The 20,169-nt window shown below is 48.4% G+C and overlaps 1 protein-coding gene across 4 annotated transcripts in view; it reads right to left on the reverse strand.

The window, feature by feature from the left end:
- Nucleotides 1–2,099: 2,099 nt before the first annotated feature.
- Nucleotides 2,100–20,169, reverse strand: part of SLC6A1 (solute carrier family 6 member 1) — a 48,921-nt gene continuing 30,851 nt past the window's right edge. For 2 of the 4 annotated variants that reach the window (XM_036030804.1, XM_036030803.1), the window contains exons 9-16: nt 20,047–20,150; nt 19,672–19,796; nt 18,302–18,414; nt 17,793–17,924; nt 16,290–16,392; nt 15,129–15,229; nt 14,012–14,179; nt 9,662–12,002 (exon numbers count right to left, since the gene is read on the reverse strand). In XM_036030804.1, the coding sequence (XP_035886697.1) occupies nt 11,898–12,002; nt 14,012–14,179; nt 15,129–15,229; nt 16,290–16,392; nt 17,793–17,924; nt 18,302–18,414; nt 19,672–19,796; nt 20,047–20,150 (951 nt within the window). In that variant the 3' untranslated portion in view covers nt 9,662–11,897. Of the gene's footprint in view, nt 2,120–9,649; nt 12,003–14,011; nt 14,180–15,128; nt 15,230–16,289; nt 16,393–17,792; nt 17,925–18,301; nt 18,415–19,671; nt 19,797–20,046; nt 20,151–20,169 lie in introns of those variants that run through there. The other 2 variants (XM_036030805.1, XM_028518963.2) reach the window with 2 other exon arrangements.

Here is a 20,169-nt window from a genome sequence, read left to right on the forward strand (position 1 = left end):
GGACGGGCGTCCCACGAGGAATGGAGGTCTCGTGGATCCTGCATGGATGGATGAGCAACCTGCATGGAGGCGCATGAGAATCAGATGGAAAGGGCTACAGCGCAGCCTGCTCTGACAGGGCAGTGCTATTGCTCCCTCATCCGTAATGCTGTGGCGCCGTGTGAGTCTTCAAGGAGAAGGATGCCTCACAGGAGTAAGGCACGAGGTGGGAAAAATCCTGAATTAAATGAACTTTAAAATGCCTGAAAAAAAAACCCCCTGGAATTTACTCACAAGAGTAAGGTTTCTACCTTCCAGGAAAAAAAAAGGTGGGGGGGGGGGGGTGTTGAGATATTTAAGTTTAGTTATGGAAAAGTAAATCAAGTTATCTTTTTTTTGGCAAATAAATAAAATAAAAAGATTCGATTCTGGGCTTTGGGCGAATTACTAATCATCCTCAGGCCTCAGGTTCCTCATCTATAGAAATGGGAAAGTAAAGAAAAAGGAGAAAAATTGGTAGAGCAATCTCTTTCCTATCCTTGTGGAGCCCCCTGCCCCAGACCAGCAAACATTACTTGTTGTCACCACTCCCATCCTTCTCTTTTCTCAGCAAAGGGCTAGAGGGAAAGAGCGCTTCAAGAGCCCTGGGCCTCCAAGTGTCACCCCCAACCAGCAGCACCAGCAGCATCTGGGAGGCTGTCAGACACCCAGGTGACTGGGACCCAGTCCAGACTCCCGAGTCAGGTGGTGACTATGCCCCTGTCTGAGAAACACCGATGCTTCCCGGTGAAGCTGCCGACGCTGGGCCAGGGACCACACGCTGAGAACTGGCTGCATGTTAGAGTCACCAGGGGCTCTAAAAAGGCTGAAGCCTCAGCCTCCCCACTAAAGATTCTGAGTTAGGCTTCAGAGATGGGGCCTGCGGGGATATTTTAAAAGCTCCTCAGGCAGTTCCAACATGTAGCCAGGATTGAGAACCACTGCTTTCAATGTTTTGGAGGAAATGTTCTATCACTTATTTACATTTATATATTCAGCCATTTAATCATTTGTGCTTATATTTATTTGTTATATTTGTTGGTTTGTTTCTGCCAGGAAAACTGTTTCATCTGTCTTTTGGTATCCTTACTGTCTCATACATCTGCTCATTTCAACCTGCACGTGGTTATCGGGGCTTGACAATGTGACATGCGTGTTTGGTGCCAGGGAAATGATGTGAGCAGAACAGCCCCTGTCCTCCTGGGACCGACAGTCTGGCTGGGGAAGGAAAGGAGGAAGAGTTGATAATACAGCACATCTGCGCTCAGCCGAGTAGGTTCAGAGGCCTCCTGAGCACGGGAGGGGCCTGGCTCAGTACACAGTTCTGGTGGGAGAGAACACTCCAGGGGCTTCTGGGAGTATGAGCAGGAGTTCACAAAGCAGGGCTGATGGGGGTGCAGGGAGCACTGGGCAGAGGGCAGGCTCAGACAAAGCCAGAGATGAGAATAGGCAGAGAACAAAGGGCAGCTGGATGTGGCCGAAGGTGGGAGACCAGGTCAGATGGGACTCTGCTGGGCACAGTGAGGAGCCTGAACTTGATTCTCAGCACAGCAGGCATCTGTTGGAGGGTTTTCAGCAGGCAAGCCTCAGGTCCTGCCTTCAGCTTTAGAAAGAACTCTCTGGCTGTGTGTGGAGAATGGGTCAGAAGGTCAAGAGTAAAAGCCAGCAACCAGCTAAGAGGCCACTGCAGCCACTGGGTAAACCACAGAGGTGGCCTGGTTTGGGGACAGGAAAAGGAGAGGCCAGAGTTGAACTATATTTGGAGGGGCAACTCCCCAGGTGAGGAGCTAGGGCTAGTGGGGGTCTGAGGTGGAGCCTGGCAGCCAGGTTCTGGCCGAGGCTGAGAAGATGCGATCTGAACGTCTCAGTTGGCTCTCAAGCCCAGATGGGGCCAGCTGCAGGCCCCACGTGACCGCTATCAGTCTCACTGGAGGTCGCTTCCTGGCTTTAAATAAAGCCTAATGAGGCCATTGCTTTGTTGCAAAGCTTCAGCTGAAAAGTACTCTAAGTGAAAGGGCCATTTTTTAAAATTAGTGTTTTAATGGGCCAGGACTCGGCCATCAGAAAAATGTTATTCTTGAGGTGGGGGTTGGTGAGAGTGAGGAAAAGAGAGCAGATGCTTATCTTCAGAGAGCCAAGTCCCTTCTCCCATTGGACCAGCTCAGAAAATGTTGGCTGCCAGGAGGATCATCGAAGTGGTCCCTCCCAGGTGTGCAGCCACCTCTCATCGTCCTTGCATCTCTGTCAAGGTGGGGCCTTCTGCTTGAACACCTGTAGGAATGGGGAGCTCACTTCCTATACTTCCAAGGCAGTTAGTTTGTTCTGTTGTTGGACAGTCTTGACTAGAGAATGTGTTTCCTTTGGTTCAACTGGAACCTGGCATCTGCAGTCCCACTCCCACCCTGAAAACACACATCTTTGGCCCCTTGCTCATAGAACACTCTGCACCTTCTGCCTTATTCATTCATTTATTCATGCACTCATTCAGCAAGTGTTTTTTAAATCAAGTCACTCATTTCTCTCTAAGCATCCTATTTTCATCTGTAAGGTGAGAGTAGTCAGACCTACCGTAGGGTTTGATGGGAACTAATGAAACAGGGGTTAGGCCGGGCTTGGTTGACTAGTGTATACTGTATACTGTATACTGTATGCTGTATACTGTATAATGCTGAGTCTCAGCAACAAAAGACCAAAAGTAGATGTCTTTTGAATATTGGCATGTGGCAAACATCATGCCAGAACTGGGGCCACAAAGAAGAATTATATATAGTCCACAACCCCCGCCAGCCCTGAGGGGCCCATAGGCCAGTGGGGGAGACAAACTTTGTGACAGGGAGCCCTGGGAGCCCGGGGACACCCAGCACAGCCTGGACCGTGGTGATTTTGAAAGGCTTCACAGAGGTGCCTTCTCAGCTGAGACCTGAAGGAGGAGTTTTCCAGAAGATGGGCCACCACAGGGAGAGGAGTGGCTGAGTGAGGTGCAGTCCTGATCCAGACCAGAGCCTGCGTTTCTCCCCACCTCCCTCACCCCTGCAGGAACCCCCACTCCCACCACTCTGTAGGGCTCTCATCAAAGGACAGCAACACCCAGGCTCTTCCCAGGTTGTGTGTTTAAATCATTTCAGACTTAGACGTTGCAGAATTAACATAAATAGTCTGTATACCATCCACCTGGATTTCTCAAATGTTACTTCTTCACATTTATCTGTTTCATCTTTCTCTTTCTCACTCTGCACACACACACGTGTGTGTGTATTAATTCTCCCCAATTATTAAGAATAAATTATAGACATGGTGTCTCCTTACCCCCAGATACTTCAGCATGCATTTTCTAAAAGACACTCTCTTACACAGCCACAGTGCATTGACCCAAATCAGCAGATTAACACTGATACAAAGTTATTATCTAATCTACACATCTTATTCAAATTCCAACTGTTGTCCCACTAATGCCCTTTACAACAAAAGAAAATGAATTTCTCTCTGGCCTAGAATCTAATTTCAGATTATCCATTGCATTCAGTTGCCATGTCATCTTCATCTGAACATTCTTCAATCTTTGCCTTTTACAACCTTGACATTTTTCAAGAGCATAGGCCAGTGGTTTTGTAAAACGTTCCCCAATTTGAGTTCCTGGATTGTTTTAAACAGTGTTTCTTGGTTGGGCTGCTTTTTAGAAGGCAAACCCTGGGCCCCAGCCCAGACTTTCTGTATTGCAATGGTGGAGGTGGAGCCTGGGGATCAGCTCTTTGCCTGGCCCCCTCTCGGGTCCGCATGGGCACTGCTGGTTTAAAGATAGCTTTGAAGAGGCAGTGAAGGTCTTTTTGTACTCTGGGCCTCTGGGCTGGGACTATCTGGCATGGTCCTTGCAAACTTGTCTTGCATTTCTACTCTCCCCACAGACTCACTGGGTTAGTGTAGGCCCTTACATCCAGATTGCCCCCAGAAAAGGTGGGGGCAATGCCTGATGCTCCCCAGAAAAGAGGCAGAAGCCCCCAAATTCCACACCCTGGGATTTTCCTGTTCTCCCTCCGGCCTGAACTCTGCCTGGTGCCCTGTGTGTGTGTCTCTGCCTGTGGAGGCCACTGTGGAGTCCAGTCCTATGACTGACAGCGGTGTGGGTTTGGGGGAGTTGTACCCCCTCTCTGAGCTCAGGATACTTATTTATAAAAGGAAATATTAACCCCCACCTGGGGGCAGATTGGTGGTGGGAGTAAACAACATTCTACGAGAAAGCGCTGGGTGGGAGGAAGGCATGCAGGATATGGGGTGTCCTTTACTTGTTGCTGTATTCCCGTGATTTGGAGGGTGCTGTGGGAGTGAAAGGCCCACTGCAGCGCTGTGGGATCCACTGTAGTGTTGGAACAAGCCCATACTCTCCCACCAATCTGGCTAAGAGTGTCCCAGCACTGAGGCCTAGAGACTGAGGCTCTTCCTCCTCCCGCCTCCCTCGCTCCCCTCCCCTTGCACCAGTGCCTGGCATCACAGTGGCCAGAGTGTCTCCCTGCCTGCCCCTGCCCTTTATCACCTGTGTCATTTAAAGGCTTTCACCCAAGCAAATCTACCCCACGTTTAATTCTCTCTTGGTGTCTGTTTCTTTTCAGACCTCAACTGACCCAAACCTCAAAGAAAACACCAACAAATCCCCTTAAAAACACTGGGTGAAACCTCCAGTGAACACAGTGCTGGAGACCCTGGTTTCTCCTTGGATGAAGCTACTCGAGTTTTTGGTCCTGGTGGGGCTCCCCACACATCCTTGTGAGCACGTTTCAGTGCAAGGAGACTTTCCTCCCAAAGTAAGATATGGACAGTGCTTAACTGTGTGAGCATCATAATGAGATGATATTGCCAGTAAACTGTCCTCCTCCACATTGGCAAGCTCATGTGGCTTTGTGCTTTAAAAAAATACACTTTCACTATGTATTTTCCACTATAAAAAGCAATACTGTGTCTGTGGCACAGGCGAGAGGTGTTAGATGTCAGAGTGAAGACACATCACTGGCCAGTGTGCGAAGAAACAGAAACGGAAAGGCCGGAGAAGGTGGGGCTGGGACACTAACCTGCGGATCATCTACACCCTGTGGGCTGTCGTGAGGGGTCATGAGAAAACACTGGGGGGGGTGGTTGGCACCTCCTTCCTGTCCAGTGGAGCCTCAGTACATGTTCATTCCCATTGTCAATGTTGTGGCTGCCATCACTGCCAACACTGCCAGGCAGCTGCTCCAAACAGCCCCACAGCAGCGTGGGGAGTCTGGGGTGTGACCCAGAGAAGTTTCCAAGAGGATCATGAAAGAGATGGTTTGTGAGGACAGACAAGGGAGAGACAAAATACATACAAACAGCCAGAAACACAGGGTGGGGGTGGGGGAGGGGGAAAGAAAAGGCCAGCATCAGTGAAATTCAAAGAAATATCAGCATAGTTATTAAGATATGTTTGGCTGTGAAAATGGAAATGATTTTGGAAATAACGAGCCCTGGTTTGGGAAAGAGTGTGGGGGAGTTTCACCACTGGCACTTGTGGGGGGAATAAAAATGGAAGACAACTTAGCTCTCGGTGTGCATGCCCTGAAAACCGCACAGGCCTCCAGACTGCCTCAGCAGTTCCACCGCCGTGAGTTTATCTGAAGAAAAGAGCAATGGGCGCTCAATTTGAGCCTCAAGACTGCGAGCCGTTTTTGTGATCTTTTCTATTAACTCGATCCAGGCAGGGCTGTGGCCACCCTGGCAGGAAGTTAGCGCCTCAAAGGAATCCACATGGCATTGATTCTGAAGAGGAGAAATGCAAAGTCTGCAACCAAGTATTTCCTGAGCTGATGGGTATACAGACCCCACCTGGGACTCCCGACCGGTGAGGGTCCCTGGAGAGACCAATAGGGCAACTGGAACCTTGTCTTTCACATTCACAGAGCCCAGAGGAAATCACATAATTACCCACTGGCAGGGTGAGCTGGGTTCCCAAAATGTCACATTGCTTTGTTTTTGTCTGGAATGACAACAGCTCAGTGCTGTCACCCAGGTTACCTCAGGAGCTCTAATTAGCAGCCACATCTGATTAATAAAAAGGGGGGGAATTATTATTAAGTGACAGTTTGATAGACAGAATCCTTCAAAACACAAGGCTCTGGGTGGGGGGGATGAACCCTGATTGAAAAGGTCCTTCTAAGGGAAGATCTTAGGCACTATTGCTGTAATAACACTTGCTATTTTGTGTGTGCTCATTTTGGGCCAGGGACTTTGCTTTATGCTTTCCTTGTTTTGACTCATTTCACTTTAACTACAATTTTGTGAGGAAGTTGAGGCATAAAGAGATTTTTTAAAAATGTGTAATGGTATTTAATTGTTTTTTTTAATGTATATAATTTTTTTTATTTTAATCATTGTTCAAGTACAGTTTTCTCCCCTTTACTCCCATTCCAGCCCACCCACCCACCCCTCCCCACTTCCCTCCCATTACTACCCTCCCCCTAGTTTTTGTCCATGTGTCCTTTAAATTTGTTCCTGTAAACCCTTCCCCCATTCTCCCCTGAAATTCCCCTTCTCTCCCCTCTAGTCACCGTCAAGCCTGTCCTCTATTTCAGTGTCTTTGACTATTTTTTTGCTTTGTTTCTTTGTTTTGTTGTTTAGGTTCTTGTTAAAGGTGAGATCATATGGTATTTGTCTTTCACTGCCTGGCTTGTTTCGCTTAGCATAATGCTTTCCAGCTTCATCCATGCTGCTGCAAAGGATAGGAGCTCCTTCTTTCTTTCTGCTGCATAGAATTCCATTGTGTAAATGTACCATAGTTTTTTGATCCATTCATTTACTGATGGGCATCTAGGTTGCTTCCAGCACCTAGCTATTGTAAATTGTGCTGCTATGAACATCGGGGTGCAAAGGTTCTTTTGTATTGGTGTTTTAGCATAAAGAGATTTAACTAACATGTTCAGACATGCATGGAGAGTGAGTGGAAGAGACAAAACTCACATTCAGGGCTGTCTGACCCCAAAGCCAGAGACCTTGATGACTGCTACATTGTCCTTCCTCCCTCCCTCCCTCCCTTCCTTCCTTCCTCCTCCCTCCCTCCCTCCCTTCCTTCCTTCTTCCTTCCTTCCTTCCTTCCTTCCTTCCTTCCTTCCTTTCTTCCCTCCTTCCTTCCTTCCATTCATTCATGTATTTATTGGGCCCCTCCTGTGTGTCAGGCACTGCTCTGGGGATTTAGGACACAGCAGTGAACCAGAAAAAGTCTCAATCCTCCAGAGCTTCCATTATATTAGAGGGAGGCAGACAAATTAATAAACATATGAACACTGATAATAAGGAAAATAAAGCAGAGTTAGTGGACAGAAAGAGACAGGGAAGGGTGTTATTTTAAGTAGGGTGCCCGGGGAAGGCCTCTGGACGATGACATTTCAGCAGAGACCTGAATGAAGGGAAGAAGCCAGGCTTGAGGCCACCTAGAGTAAGAGCCAGAGGCAGCACCTGCCCCTGGCCCCCCAGTACAGAACGGCGAGGGCTTCCCACACCCTCCCCCCAAAATCAAACTCCAGTGAGTTTGGGAGTCTCACTGTGTCATCTCTACCGAGCAAGGAGAGGTGCTCAAAAATGTAGGCCAGGAAACATGAAAACTCAATGCACTATCTCATCCAGGATCAGACAAAAAATGCCATAAAGGGCATTGTCAGGCCAGTTAGAGAAATTGGATATGGAGTGTAGATTAGATAATTGTATTGTAACAGTATGAGATTTCCTGCATTTGATAAATGTATTGCAGTTATGTAGGAGAATGTTCTTTTTCTTAGAGTAGATAGGCTCATGTTTTAAGAGAAACAGAGTCCAAATATCAGCAACTTACTTTCAAATGGATTAGCAAACTCATCATATTATTATTGTGTTTGTATGTGTGTGTGGCCGGAGTGGGCTGTATTGTTCTAGCCACTTGGTTAGGCTAAAACTACATTTCCCAGAATCCCCTTGTCTGTGCAGTTCAGGATTAGAGTTGGCTTAAAGCAACAATGCCCAAGATTTGGAAGGCAGAAGTAAAGCAGGAGCCTTTACTCTCTGAAGGCCTTCAGGGTCAGATGCAAGGAGACACCTCTACTCTCAGAGGTGCAGGAGGGGTCTGGCTTGTCCTTGCTCTCTCCTGCCCAGTGCCCTGCTGACTGGTGGCCCCAGGGTGTCCATGAGACATCCAGAGCAGAGAGCTACATACAGGCTACAGCCTTCCCTAGACTTTCCCCATGGCGACTACTTTATTTGCAGGTTACAGTTCAAAAGGCAAATAAGGGACCTCTTGTTCAAAAGCAGGAAAGAAGTGCTATTAAATGTACTAAAATAAAGCTTTTCCTACCTTCCATGGTCTTCCTCTTGACTGGTCATGGTGTTTTTTAATTTGCTATTTAATATCATCCTAAGGAAAGGAAAACTTGAAATCTAAATGTTTACCATAAATTTCATTGTTCATCTTCATAGTATGCAAATACAATAGCGTTTAATTCATAGGTGAATTACACAGTATGTATTTTGAAGCTTATACATGCATATGTATGTCAGTGTTAGCAGAACAGTAGAAACCTGCACAAACTGTGTTGTTTTTTTATATAATTTCTTTGATTTTCTCACATTTTGCCAATACTCACTACCTTCAGCTTACTGATAAGGAAAAGATCGTATGAGTTACCATATCTTTCCTTTTCCTTCTATGCCATCATTTTCAATGTGTTTGGCTAATACAGGGAAGTAACTTGAATAAGAAAGAGTATGATGAGGGTTCCTTGGGTGATGGGTTTCTTAGAACACCATTGCCTTCTTCCTGCTTCAGAACTAAGTTCTAGTTCAACAGAGAGTGACCTCTCAGGCTCTCAGAGCCCCTGCTCACTCAGCTGTAGACACAGACATGTATCTTGTGCTGGCTTTGAGTCTCACTCAACTCCCACGCACTGTGGGTCCCTGCAAGTCTGTGCTCACAGGGCATGGAGAATACATGGGAAAGGAGCAGCAGGAGCAAGGGGACACCCATACTGCCCATACCTCTTCTGCTCAGGCTGGTTAGTGTCTTAGCTCTGATCCCCAGCTCTGTCTTCCAGACCCTTACTTCCTAACTTCACCCTCAGTTGAGTAAGTTCTTGATCCCATAATAAGTCCCCTTTTCTGTAAATCTCACAGTGGTTCTGCTTTCCACACTGAACTTTGACTGACAGAGAGAGTTAAAGTGTCACCATAGCAATAACTGGTGAATCCAGGTGTCCACTGAACCATCCTTACGACTTCTCTGTGGAATTCAAATTTTCCTAAATAGGATTTTCAAAATAAAATCAAAACCATTTGAAAATAATAATATTTTGAGTAATGAATTAATGAGCAAATGAATGAGTGCCCTTGTTAACTATATGTGCTCCTACTATCCTGCTTGTAGACCTTTATTTAGTTGACCATATTCAAGTTTTCTAGACTAGTAAAAATACCTCCCTCTGGTAGTAGAAAGTCATTTTTTTATCCACACATCCCAAAACTTTTTGGCAGTCCAGCTCTGTATCACTGAATTTAGAGCCCAACTCTCTCTCTCTCTCTTTCAGAGGAAAAATAGTATTGTGTGTGCGTTAGTCTGAAAAAAGAGGCTGTGGTGCCCCCACCACAAAGAACTGAGCATCTGATACCGTGTATCATAGAACCTTTATTATTTTTCCTCTAAATTCTTAGGAATGTACATAACGTCCGTGCTCTAGTTATGACACCATTTATAGACATTTAAAATGCATCTTCATTTATAAATATTTTACATTTGGTCCATAGAACAGGTAATTTTACTAAATAATACTGTATACTGTAATTTTTAAAACAGGCTCTGTATATAGTTTGAATATGTTTATATTACATATATTTTTATATAGAGATAGATTTACTTGGTGTTCAGAGAATAAATCCTTATTGCAAAAAAAAGCATATATGATAATACAATATCTTTTCTCCCCAGGGCAAATACTAAAAAAAGTTGCACATATTCACAGTTCTCACAGTAATTGTACGACACATATTATTGTGCTATGTGAGTAGGTTTGGATGGAAATCAGTTAGGGGATTTCTTGCCAAACATTGCACTTAGATGTGCTTACAAACATGAAATACACTGCATTTGTCTTAAAGAGACTTGGTCTTAGTTTCACATTGAAGGACAAAGAGAAAGTCTGAAGTCTTCCTGCCCTTATTCTAAAGGAATTCACACAGAATGGGGTGGGACAGTGAGACACAGTGAAGGGTTCCTTTCGGTCTAAGCCCTATATATTAGCAGTGCATGTGCAGTTTAATCATGAACTCACCAGCTGGCACCCAGGGTGCCTTAGAATGAGACTATGCTACAGATTACCACAGGAAAAGGTTTTAGATTTCCTACACAATGTCAAACAAGACCCTATAAACCACGCATGAGGACGAGTGTACTTGTGTGTGCGTTTATATGTGTGCAAGTGCTTTTTGTTTTCTCTACAATAATGTGCTTAATATTCTGAGGGTAATACCTTATTGCAAGAACTGGTATGCTGGTCACTGGTCACTTTCAGATGAGAATGACAAAAGATTAAAAAACCCACAGTTGCAGTTATTTACCATAGTTATTAAGGATTATTTGTAAAACACAGTTTGTGAGCTAACTAGCTAAGGAGCTACAGGGCACAACAGACGATTTGCTACATGGGAACCCATCTTCCTGGCATGTGAGAAACGCTGAGTTACTGAGGCTTACAAGGAACCGTCGTCACCCGATTTGCCGTTTGCTGCCACCGCAGGGCCTGTTCTGGAAAAGAACAAAAACTACTTCCCAGGGAAGCAAGTTTTATTCTTGGAAGCACTTTGGGGGTGGGAGTGGGGGCCTAGATCAACACTAGCTCCTCAGTTAGTGGCTGGGTAGATTTTAGTGGCAGTGAGGGGATTCCCACTGAGGAATTTCAGAGAAGGTGAAAAGGCAGCAGCTTTGAATGGGGTGGCAGTGAGGGAGATCATTTAAAAAAGATAACTGGATCCATTTTGACTCAGGGACAGGACTTGACCTTGATTTCCTCCGCAACTGTTCTGTGCTCTGTGAAGCCAGGCATCCTAAGAGCAACTGGGGCTTTGATTAGGGAACTTCCCCAGCAGGATCTTAGTTCCCCCAGAATGATGATAAAAAATTAATTGTGCTTGTGGCAGTTTTCCAAGGAGCAGGGCCAGGTGCAATCAGAATGGCTTGCTGAGGAGGGGGCAGGAAAGCTTAGCCGCAGAGGTGCTCACTCAGCCAGCGGCAGGGAGAAAGGACACCACACAGATTGCTTGGGAAGCACGTCTGGGAACGCTGACTGAGGTCCTTGGGGCTTGTTTTAAAGTCAAGCTGCCTCAGGAAGGAGAAAACCGAAAAATGAAAGAGCTCCTCTGGCTCCCTGGTACTTAAGAGTGAGCTCTCCCTACAGACCTGTTATACAAAATGCCCTTTTCATGTGTACAGAGCAGCGTTCCGGTTCCGAGGGAAACGAACTCCTGCAAAGTCCAAGATAACAGTCGTGGGTTTCAGTGGTAAGAGAACAGTCAAGAAAATTACTAAAAGCCAGGAGGGTTGCAGCCTCACCGCGTCACACTCACTGGCAGGGTAAAAACAATCTACCACGGCAGTCACAAATGCAGACCGCTTGATGCTTATGGGGCCCGGATTAAAAAGGTCACTGGCCCTTGGGTGCTGCAGCCATCGAGCATCTTTGCACAAGGCAGGACCCACCAGGGGTGAGACTGTCCCCTACCTCCCCTCTCTGCGTGGTGATGGTGTCTGGACTCGCCACTCGAGGTAGCTTGAGATAGATGGTATCTTCAGACATCAAGTGGGGGTCCTGCTCAGCCAGGCCGGGGGCGGGGGTTGGGGGTCGGCGAGCCGCCCCACACCCTTAGATGTAGGCCTCTTTGCTGGCTGAGCTGCTGGCCTGGGGTTGCTCTGGACCATTCTCTGGGCGAACGATGTCTTCGCTAGGCTGGATCATGACCTGAATGCGCTGCAGGCACCGGGGAGAATTCGGGCTGAGGTGGAAGGAGACTGGCCTCTCTGCTCCCTCACCATCTTTTCAAGTCTATTCTGCCTGCTCTGCTTTCAAAATGTGCCCAGACTCTGGCCATGTCTCTTTGGAGGGTGTCTCTAAACCCTCCGATGCTCCCATGCATACCTCCTCTCACTTGGGTTATAGCAACTCCCTACTGCCCCTGCACATCCATTCCTGACCATCAGCCCCTTCATCCTATTCTCAACATAGCAGTTGGAGGTTTATGTTAGAGATCGTGTCCCTCCTCGTTGTGGAACAATGGCTCCCACCTCACCAAAGTCCTATGAGGCCCCATACAATCTGGCCCTTGTCATCTCAGACCTCCTTGTCCTCCACTCACCCCCTCACTAACTTCACTCCAGCCACACTGGCCTCCTTACTGCTCCTCACACACACCAAGCACACATCTGCCTCAGGGCCTTTGCACTTGCTGTGCCCTCTGTCTGGTACATCCTTCCTTTCAGATAGTTTCACAGCTCCATCGCTACCTCCTCAGGTCTTGGCTCAGTGTTTCTCCTCCGTGAGGCCTTGCCCAGCACTCCCTGAACCATTTCCTACTTTATGTTTCTCCATAGTCCTTCTCCCCATCTGACGTGCTTTTATTTTGTCATTTGTTGATCTTCCTCTGCTAAAATATAAGCTCCAAGAGGGTGGGGTTTTGCCTCTTTTGTTCAATGCTATGTCTCCAGTACTGACACAGTGTCTGGCATATAGTAGGTGTTCAATACATATTCACTGGGTGAATGATTCTCCCACCACCTTCTCCACACACACCCCCTGTGATCCTGCCTCGTCACATGATGCGCCGTCTTCAGGCATGCCTTGCCCTTTCTCACCACTGTGCCTTTGCACAGGGTGTGCTCTCTTGCACAAATGCAGACCTGACTGCCTTTTGAGGCTCAGCAGAGGGTAATAGAAAATAAAAACATTGAACCTGGAGCTGGAAAAAAAAAGGCTGCAAGCCTGGGCTGTGCTGATAACTTACTGTCAGGAATGGGTAAGTGGTTTCCTTGCTTGGCCTATTTCTCAATCTGTGATAAAAGGAAGCTGCCCAGCAACTCCAGGGGCTGCACACGCCTTCCCTGTGCTGCAGATGTGGGAGCCCCTCTTTCTGGCTCTGGGTGGGTCTAGCGAGTACATCTTGGTGGGAAATAATGTTGAAGGCCACTGATCAGGGTCTTCCCAGCTGAGGCCCTCTGTAATCTGATTCTCCACCCTTCCTCAGTGAAATCTTCTCTGCCTCCACTTGCTCCGTTAAGGTCTCTAGCACCTGGGTATCCCCACGACTGCCTTGTTTTACTCAAGAATTTGATAAAATTTAACAAAGAGCTGGCAGGGACTTAGTAGGTGCTAGTGAGGTCCTGCAGGGGGCAGTATGCCTCACATGCTTTGTCTTTCATTGAGGGTAAGACCCTGTTCTCTCTTTATCGAGTTCACAGATGAGGTCTTCAGTAAGCCCTCAACACATCTGATTCTACCCTTCATCTGCTTCAAACTCTTGATGGCTCCCCATTATCCTCAGAACAAAGTCCAAAGTTCTTGTTCTGCTTTCAAAGCCCTCCATGATCTGGCCAGACCTTTGTAAATTCCCAGCCTCATCTCTTATCACCCCCTGCACTCCTCCTCCCTCTACCCTCCAGCCGCACTGATCAGTTTATGCCTGTGGGCCTTGGCACATGCTTCCCACCCTCTTTGAGGAACATTCTTTCTGCTTCTGTTTTTAAACTCTGGCTCACACTTAGCTATCCCTGCTTTCAGCAAGCCTTCCCTAGCCCTTCTCAACCCAGGCAGGGCTTACTCACCTCTCTGGTTCACCCCAGTCATGGCACCTCTAACACTCCACTGTCACTGGCTGTTAATTTGTTTGCCTCCCCAGCTAGACTGTGAGCTCCATGAGGGTAGGGGCTGGCCCAACACACTGGGGGAAGGGGACCAACGATGCATAGGGTAGAGGAGGGGCTTACCTGCTTCAGGGAGCCCTTTAAGGTGAGAAACATGTAGGCCATGTACCCAGGGATGAGGACCATGGAAGACAGAGCCATGAGCCAGCCAACACCCTGGCCCCATTTGGGGAAAACATAGCTTCCCATGGTGAGAGGAGTCATCTGCACAGCACTGAAAATGAACACCCCCTGCAAGGGTGGAGGAGAGGGGGTGGGGGAGCAGTCAGTCATGCTTATTAGGCAATCAAGGCCCCTTCTTAGATCCTATAGCTGATAGGTCCACTGCCTTCCACCCCTATCCTGAGGCTGACCCTCACAAGGACCCAACATCTTGGGAATCCTGTACTCAAGGTCACTTCCAGTACATAAGGTGCCTTTGTGTATGATAGAAGAAGGTACCTTACCTGGGAGGAACAACAGCAAAAGAAGCCTTCTCTGTGATAACCAATAGAAAAGGGTGCCCTTCTTGGATGAACCAATATGAAAAAGGCATCCCCTTTGGAAGGACCAATAGAAAAAGCTACCCTCTCTGTGAGGACCAATAGAAAAAAGTATTTCCTCTGAGAGGACCAATAGAAAAAAGCATCTCCTCTTCCAAGTTAACCAGCTTGGCAAGCAGAACAGGGATGAATGTCAGTCCCCATCCCCACTGGCTGGGTGTTCTTGTGCAGGACACACATGCAGAGGCCCAGCAGCCACACCAAGGATTTGGGGCAGCCCCCTCCCAGGCCTGCTCATGCCTCCACTTCCCCTTGCAGAAGGAAACGAGAGATGCTGAGAATGAGAGACCTCCCCATGTGGATAGCTTGGGCTTCAGAATTGGGCCAACTTAGTTTGAATGCGGCACTGGCACACTGGGTGATGCTGGCTGGGGAGCACTGGTAAAGCGCTCTCTCAGCAGCAAAGTGAGGCAAGGTTGTCTATTTTTCTGAGGTTTGTGAGAATTAGACAATATGTCTGGTTTCATGCAGACCACAGAGCAGATGCTCAACAACTGGGAGGGAGTAGTATTATTAGGGAACAGGGGCCTGGGTGTCTTCCATCCACCTCTGTCTCTAGAAGTTTCTCTCTGGATCCGAGCTGCCCCAGGACCCGGTCTGTCCTCATCCTAACAGGGCTGGTCGAGCCTTGTTCTTACCGCCACAATGATTGGGGTAAAGAAGGACCAGCAGAGCTTCCACCAGATGCAGGGCCTGGAGCCAACCATCTCTTGGATGTTGTCATAGAATCGGTTGACACCTGTGACATTTGGAGTGAAAACAGGAGGGATGGATGAGTCATGGGCACGAAGGGTTAAACTCAACCTGTCACTTTCTCATAGTATGACCACAGGTAGGTCACCTAACCTCTGTGAGTTTCAGTTTCCTCATCTGTAACATGGGGCTAATGCTCTAAGGGTGCTTGTTACCTAAGTATTCAGTAACCAAATCCCCACAGCAAGTGGGTTGTGTGGCCAAGGAAATCAACTTAATGTGAAAATGTCTACCAAAAACTGAATATACTAACAAAACGTGTCCCCATCACTGTTAATGCCCCTCACAGGCAACATCTCCCTCAGCCATTCCTGCAAAGCTTTGCTGGGCAGGAATGGGTTTCCCTGGTGATCTGATGCTACCAGCAATTGGTGATGGACTGCACAGGAGAACTGCAAATCCTGCAAAGACCCACAGATGCAGTGAGGTTCACAAGGGCCACGTTGAGTGCTGTTCCAATTACAAGCGAATGCACTGACCAGGAGGATCCGATAGCCCCAGATCAGTTAGAGTTGAGGCAAGAAAATTGATAAGGAGGTTGAACTGGCAAAGAAGACACAGTGATTAGCAAGTTCTAAGAGGGACCTCGGAGAACATTTTTCTCCAACACATCACCTTGCTGTGATAAAGTGTGGGGAAGGACATCCATTGACTAGCATGCAGTTGGGTCTGGAAACAGGTCACAAAATAAACACATAAAATCATTATTTCCTTCATCCTTTGTTCTAACATACTGCATACTTTTAACTTTAGAATTTTTTTTGTAGTTTTGGTTTCCTTTTTCTAGAGAAAATTTCAAACAAACCATTTGATGCCAAAATTGATGAAGAAATTTTGGTTTCCATTTTAAATGAGTTTATTTAACTGTTCTCATGGTGTCTCCTAAACATGGAACCTCCAGTGCTAACATCGCTGCATTGTTGTGAGAACTAAACACGTGAATGTATGGGAAGGGCCTGGTGTTCAAGCAGTATTGACTGAATGATACCTGAAGAAGGGAAAAATTGAATGAATGAGTGGGGGAGGGGTGGGGGGCTGATGCTCACCGTAAAACCAGGAGATGGAGACACATTCAAAGAACACAAGGAACAGCAGGCTCATGCCGCTGGCAGAGTAGTAATCAAAAAGCTTGAAGACGTAAATGCCCCCCTGCAGGAGGAAAAGCAGTGAGAGCAATGCCACCTTTGCCAGGGACCAGCATGTTCAGTTCACAGTCAACTTGGACTTGACAGTCTGCTGAGGTTGGGGTTAGGCTAAAGTGAGCAAGATGGCTTGCAAGTAGATTAAAGGAAGCACTTGTGACCTTGAGAGATGTGAGTGTTGATTCTCTGGGGACGGGGAAGAAGTGTGGGGACAGAAGGGAAATGTCCCATTTTTGGCAGAAAGAGGAGTCATCGGTCCACAGGTCAATCAGGTCCCTCCCCTGCTTAAAACCTTCCATGGCTTAAATAAGACAATAACATAATACATAAATAGGTAGAAAGGTATAAAATAAAACCCAAATACCTTGGCCTTGAAGGTCCTGCATGATTTCTAGTTCTACCCATTTAGTCTATCCCCCACTTACTCCTCAACTCCCTCTGCCCCCACCACACTGGCTTTCTTCCTGTTGCTCAAGTTCACCAAGCCCATTCCCACCTCAGGGCCTTTGCACCTGCTGTGCTTTCTTCTCCTAGCTATATCTTCCCCTCCCTGGCTCTTCACTGAATTTGAGTCTCAGCTCAACTACCACTTCCTCAGAAGAACTGCCCCTGACTACTCTGGCAAGGCAGCATTCCTCTCGTCCTCACGGCTCATTCTCTGTTCCACTATCTTCTTTTCTTCAAGGCATTTAATAACCTAATCTGTATGTCAGTCTTGTGCACCAAAGTGAAGCTCCAACAGAGCAGATACTGTCTGTCATGTTAACGGCTGAATCTCTAGTGTCATGCCAGGCCTGTAGTAGGTGTTCATCAACTATGATAGAATGCATGAACAATAATTCTAGGCCTGAATTGTATTTGGATCCGGGGGGGTGGTTTTGTGGATCATAAATGAGACCCTCAGAGTTGAGCTCATGACTTTAGGGTCATTTATATTTACTGCACAGTTCACCAGTCATGCTCCTGTCTTCTCAGTAGACTGGGGGGCCTTGAATGCAGACAGCCTTGTTCATTACTACCCAGAGAAAAAAAAAGTAGGAATGAGAGGAAAGGGAAGTGTCAAATTCAAAGGCCCAACTGACTCCACCTCGACTCTCCAGTTAATTTTTGGGAGTCCTTTGAAACTCAGCCCTTGCACTCCCTCCTCCAGGAAGCAGTCCCTGGTGCCCCAGGCAGGGTTGGGGGCCACATTCTCTAGCTCTGTGCATCATTTCTGACTCAGTGTCTGTGTCCCCCACCAGCCCAGGGACTCCCTGTGGGCAGGGACCTCATCTTACACCTTGTAGTGTGTGCTGGGCTTGGCATGGACCTGTGCTCAGGGAGCAGGTGGAAAGTAGACTAAGACAAGGCTGGGAGCAGCCCTGGGGCAGGCAGCACCAGAGGTGTGCCGGTGCTGATGGAGCTTACCTGGGTGATGTTAGAGAGGCCGATCAGGTAGGAGACGATGCAGACAGCAGCAATGAAGAGCTCCCTGCGGTTGCGGAGGAGTCTGGGGTACTCATCCACCAGGGCCGTGATGAAGCCCTCCACAGTGCAGAACTTTAGGGGGGATGGGGGTCAGCCACCTGTGCGGCAGGCCCCAACCCCAACCCAGCTGAAGCCTGACTCTGGCAGAGCCCAGCAGCAGCAGGACAACAGGGCCAGCCGAGCCCTAGGATCCAGGCCTGATCTGCCTCTGCCTCCCTTTGTGAACTCAGGAGAGTCCCTTCCCCCTGGGCATCCGTTTCCCCACCTCAAAAATGGGGAATGTGGTTGAACTGTTCTCTGAAGTTTTGTGAATTGGAACATTCTAGAGGTCTGAAATTCCTAGCCATCTTCTCAGGGGGCCCAGGGCAGTGGCCTCCCCTCCCTGCTTTCTCCCTGCTGGGCAAGGCTGGGGGAGGGGCTCCTCCGGGTGCCAGGGAGAACGTCCTCACCTGGCTGTCGATGCCCAGCATCAGCAGCATTGAGAAGAAGAGAATGGCCCAGAGGGGAGAGATGGGGAGCTGGGTCACGGCCTCTGGGTACGCCAGGAACGCCAGCCCGGGGCCTGCGGGGAGAAGGGTGAAAAATAAATAATAAAATGTACCAAGCACCTACAGCATACTCAGTGCCCACCAACTTTCTTAGCTTTATTTCATCTTCTGGGAAAGCTTTTGGGTGTCGTCAGACCCTCTTTCTACATGAGAAAAGAGAGTGTGTGTGCAGCAGGAGAGGCTGCAGGGTTGGGTCCAGAGATGAGGGGACCAGCACAGGGAGAGGAGGAACTGCAGAGGCTGGCCAGTGGTGGGGACAGTAGAGGGGCAGAGAGGTGAGCAGATGGAGAGAGAGTTCGGAGGCAGAACGGGCAGGTCCTGGCATTGGTTGGTTTGTGAGTGAAGGTGATAGGATGGCCCAGGGTGATGCTGAGGCTCTGGCCTGGACACTGGATGGCAGAACCCTTCACTGCACTGGGGAGCACAGGGGGGGAGGAGTCTTGAGGAGGTCAGTTTGGGACATGTTGCGTTTGAGTATCTGGGTGGGGTGATATTTAAGCAATCAGGGAAAACCTGGGGAGGAAAAGGAAAAACACTCTAATCTCCCTGGGGTCTGGCTCTCGAAAGAGGGGTGGTGGCTGCAAGTTCCCGAGAAATGAGGTGGCGGGCTGCCCCAGTGGGGGCGATTAGGACCTCAGTGGACAGCGTTCCTTCCCGCATGGCCAGCCCAGTTCTCCACAGTGGGGAAGTGGCCAGTCATGCTTCCTTCCAGAGGCTCTGGGCCTCTGCTGTGCACACAGCGGGTCCTCGTGTGTGTGCTTTCCTGGCTGAGCAGGAAAGAGAAGTGTTGCCTGGGCTTTTCTTTGGACCCTGTGGCAGACTGTGGAGAGCAGAATGGGCATAGTCCATGGGTTGGAAATGTTGTCGGAGCTCAGAAAAACGCACAGACTTAGGTGCTTTTCATCTTGGTGGTGAACACCTCTGAGTTGGACCAATGTTTACATCCCTGGGGGCAAGAGTGACTGTTCTTCCCCAGGATGTCCAGGATTGTGTTGGAAGAGCCAGCAGGGCCAGGCTTTGTAATCAGCCAGGTCTGGGCTCAACTCCAAAGTTCTACCACCTTTCTAGCTCCCTGAGGCAGCTGACCTCAGTGAGTCTTGGTTTCCTCATCTGTGAAATGGGGATAACAAGAGCTAGTGTTAGAAAGATTTGGGGATACAGTCCACGTAAACACTCAGTGAGCCACCTGGCACACAGTGACCTCAGTGCCTCAAGCCCAGGTGGCAGTTAGCCCCTCCCTTTCCAGGAGCCCTGGTCTGTGTGGTGCTGACCTGAGGCTGCCACATCAGCAATGGACCTCTTGGTGACGTGGGCCATGAAGCCCACGATGGAGAAGATGACGAATCCTGCAAACATGCTGGTGCATGAATTGATGCAGCAGACAATGATGGAGTCCCTGCAGAGAGGGAAGGGCACAGTCAGAGGGGGGTGCTGGCAGCAAGGTGAGCAACTGGTTAGTAAAAGGCAGGGCCAGGGAGGGTGCTGGGGAGTGGGGCTATAGGGCAAGGGGTCCCATCCCCCACCCCCAGGGAAGGAGCAGAACCAGAAGAAGTGGCTAAGGGGATTGGCTCTGAGCAAGATGGAGTTGACAGTGGAGAAAGGCCTGCAGTGTGTCTCCCGAGGAAGGGGCTCCTGTGCGCTAGCACCTGTAGACATTGTTGTGGAAAGAATTGTAGCTCCCAAGAGCAATCAAGGATCCTAGGCCCAGCCCATAGGAAAAGAAAATCTGAGTAGCAGCATCCAGCCACACCTACAGGCAGAATGATGAA

This window comes from Phyllostomus discolor, chromosome 7, assembly GCF_004126475.2.
Source record: "Phyllostomus discolor isolate MPI-MPIP mPhyDis1 chromosome 7, mPhyDis1.pri.v3, whole genome shotgun sequence".
Lineage (NCBI taxonomy): Eukaryota > Metazoa > Chordata > Mammalia > Chiroptera > Phyllostomidae > Phyllostomus > Phyllostomus discolor.